This window comes from Trachymyrmex septentrionalis, unplaced genomic scaffold, assembly GCF_001594115.1.
Source record: "Trachymyrmex septentrionalis isolate Tsep2-gDNA-1 unplaced genomic scaffold, Tsep1.0 scaffold75, whole genome shotgun sequence".
NCBI lineage: Eukaryota > Metazoa > Arthropoda > Insecta > Hymenoptera > Formicidae > Trachymyrmex > Trachymyrmex septentrionalis.
In genome coordinates this window covers 388583-391811 of record NW_017305938.1, presented here as the reverse complement: position 1 = coordinate 391811, position 3229 = coordinate 388583, and the positions used below count along the sequence as shown (strand labels likewise).

At 32.7% G+C, this 3229-nt stretch overlaps 1 protein-coding gene across 6 annotated transcripts in view; it reads right to left on the bottom strand.

Annotated features, from left to right (window-relative positions):
• LOC108754054 (cadherin-87A) overlaps positions 1 to 3229 on the bottom strand; it is a 274945-nt gene that overhangs the window by 267135 nt on the left and 4581 nt on the right. For all 6 annotated transcript variants that reach the window (XM_018496084.1, XM_018496082.1, XM_018496087.1 and 3 more), the window contains one exon: positions 2988 to 3121. In XM_018496084.1, the coding sequence (XP_018351586.1) occupies positions 2988 to 3025 (38 nt within the window). In that variant the 5' untranslated portion in view covers positions 3026 to 3121. The remainder of the gene's footprint in view (positions 1 to 2987; positions 3122 to 3229) is intronic.

Below are 3229 nucleotides of genomic sequence, written 5' to 3'. Positions count from 1 at the left end.
ATATATATATATATATATATAAGCACAGTGAAAAAAGTCTCCTTTTTCAAACAATACATCATAGAAATTCCTACAATATTAATTCAGATTGGAACAATCATGTAAATCGTTAAACACAGAGAAACGAAAAGGTAATTACGAGAACGAGGATACCTTATACCGTTTCTCGTTAGATTATTTCAAGGGTTAACGCGCACAATACTCTCCAAACGGCAGCCGCATATGTACACAACGTTGCACCGGGAGACCGCACGGCGATCTTGGTTCATTATCGCGACTGCTCGCGAGGCGAACTTAGACCGCGAGTTCCATAATTGCTCCCTGCGAAGTGTTACATCCGCGTGCGCGCGAAAACAAACCGAATTGAGTAAGGCGTTCGTGACCGGCGAAAGTTTGCATTAATGATATTACGCCCCGTGTGCTCGTGTAAACAAGTTTCTGTCGAGTGGTGTATATATACAATAGGTGAGCATTTTCAAAAGGTAGTCTTTCGCGGAAATTAAACTGCACGATCAGATCAGACTCGGCGCCCCATAAAAGGTAAAATTATACGCGTAATATCACAACAGGGCTCTTTTGGCTTAGTTGCAATAATAACATGCTGTAATAACAATAACAATAACCGATGGAAAAAAAACATAAAACGATAGAACGGGATATTACGTTAAAAATAATTATAACGCACGGCGCTATGTCATAATCATATTATACTGCTCGCGCACGTAAAAAAATTCATATCCGGTAAAATGAGATATCGGATTTATTATATTTGCACTAGCTGCAATCCAGATATTACTTAACAATCATTGTTAACGCCAAACATTATTCGAATGTATTTCAGTTATTCATTATTTTGTAGATACGTAAAAACACAAATGTGAAAAGTTATATTTTTTTCTCATTTAAACAAATTAACAAAGTCGTTGCTTATTTCGAGCTTATAATTAGACTGACTTTAAATTAATACAATTAACATAACAATCTTCTTATTTTATGTAATCTGTCTTAACACATTTTGACATTCGAATCTTATATGAATCGACACACCATCACTGATAGTTTATAAATATTTCATTATATACGCTGTCTAATAATTAATTCGTTAATTTAATAATGTATTTTTGTTTTATACGCTGAAGAAGGCTTCGTAAGCCAAAACGTTTGTAATTTTATATTTTTTTTTATATTTTATTAATTGTATTTAGATTATTATATAGTATTTACATTGTTATGTTAATTGTATTAATTTAGGTCAGTTAGTCTAATTATAAAATCGAAATAAGCCACGACTTTGTTAATTTGTTTTGAAAATATACGAGCATTTTCACTCTAATTTTCTCATTTAACTCAACTTTGTGTCACTAAAATTTTCTTATACATATATGCAATATTTTACAATAGGATATATATATATATATTTTCTCTTCTCTTTCGATTCACAAAATTAAATAGTATATAAATGTTAATATGTAGGTTATAACGACTCGGAAACCGGCTGCACAATGAATAAGATTAATTTACGTGGATTTAGACCACAATTCAATGCTGAATTCATATATATATATTTAAAAAAGTAAAAATGGAAAAACGAAATCTGTGTAAAAATAATAAAAATGTTAAGATATATCTACTTTAGATATTATTCTACAATAGATTTAATTTAATAACTCAATATCAATTTAACATAAATCGAATATCTGATAAGCTCGAAATAAATTTCAACCAGAAAGTTATAATCATTATTAATTTAATTTTCGATACTAAACATTTTTAGAACTAATGTTAAACTGAAATCCATTTAATAAAGTAAAATTTATTTCATCAAATTAAATAAAGGAAAAGCCTTATCTATTTAGTATAAAATTTCATCGAGAAAAGCCTCATCTTCATATTTTCTTCTATATTTTCGAGCCTTATCTTCATATTATCTTCTATATTTTCAATCGTTAATAATTCGGTAGCTATTTCAAAATGTTGATACAAGAATATTTATAATAACACATTTTTTCTGTTTATTTCGTTGAAAATTGCGGTCAGCAGTAAATTTAGAACTTTTTGAGTTTACAATGGTAAAGCCATAACTCGTGTATTACATTTGGCTCGAAATTCAAAATAAATCTATCTTATATCCACCAAAAATATAGCCTTAGGTCATTCTCACCAAGACACAGAAAGAATGTGGAATTTCAAAATAGTACTTCGACGGTCGAAGAATATAATTTCAATAGTCTACGTTTCAAATGTCAATTCAAATATTCAGATATTTTTCCGGAAAGAAAAAGAAACGAAGAATACGATTTTTTATACCAATTATAAATATTCAATTTAAATATTTCACATATAGGATATAATTGCATTAATCTTTGAAATGCAAAACACAGAATTTTCTCTTGTATAAAGTAATAACAAAAATAAAAGAAGAAAACCAACGTATTGAATATAATTGCATTGATCGAGTGCAAAACTCATGAATTCTCATTCGTAGATAATAGGTTCGCATTGTTTGAAATCCCCAAACACTTTTGCACTTAAACGAAGATAAATATATATTCGAACGTTGAAGCGAGAGAAAGCAAAGATGCCGAATGTAAAAAGTACAAACAACGCGAACAGATCTAAGAGTAATCACAAAAATAAAAGAAAAAAAACAAATTTAAAATTCATAGCTTATCTATTCTCTCTTCTTCTTCCTTTCCCTCATCTCTCGGATATTTTCCATCTACATTTTTGTTTTCTGTAAATCCGTTCGTTGCGCTTAATAGTTCCCTTTATTTTTTTTTCTTTCACTTTTTCGAGAACTATTATAGATCCAGACAGCTTTTCCAATTATAATGCAAAAAAATATTGTAAGAGCGAGCAACTAAAACGACCTCACGTTTGGACTCGAGCCTTGTACACTCGGAATCACGTTCACCGTGCATCATACATACGTATGTAAAATGCGACCCACGATACCGTCGCTTTGCGATAAAGGGAAAGGGACTCACCGAGCGGCGACGGCTCGTTCCGCGTGCCTGCTCGTCATCCTCGAAGAATCCTGGGCCGGTCGTGCTGCGTAGGAAGACTCACGGCGAGCAGATCACTCCATGCCAGGCACCCCGTGCGGTGGCGACGCGCACACCTTCGAAGCAAAAGACGTTTTCTCTCGAGCGGGCTTCGTTCGAGCGGGACGAAACGAAACGCACCCGCTGATCGCACGCGAATTCCGAGCGTCACGTCGCGAGCGTCA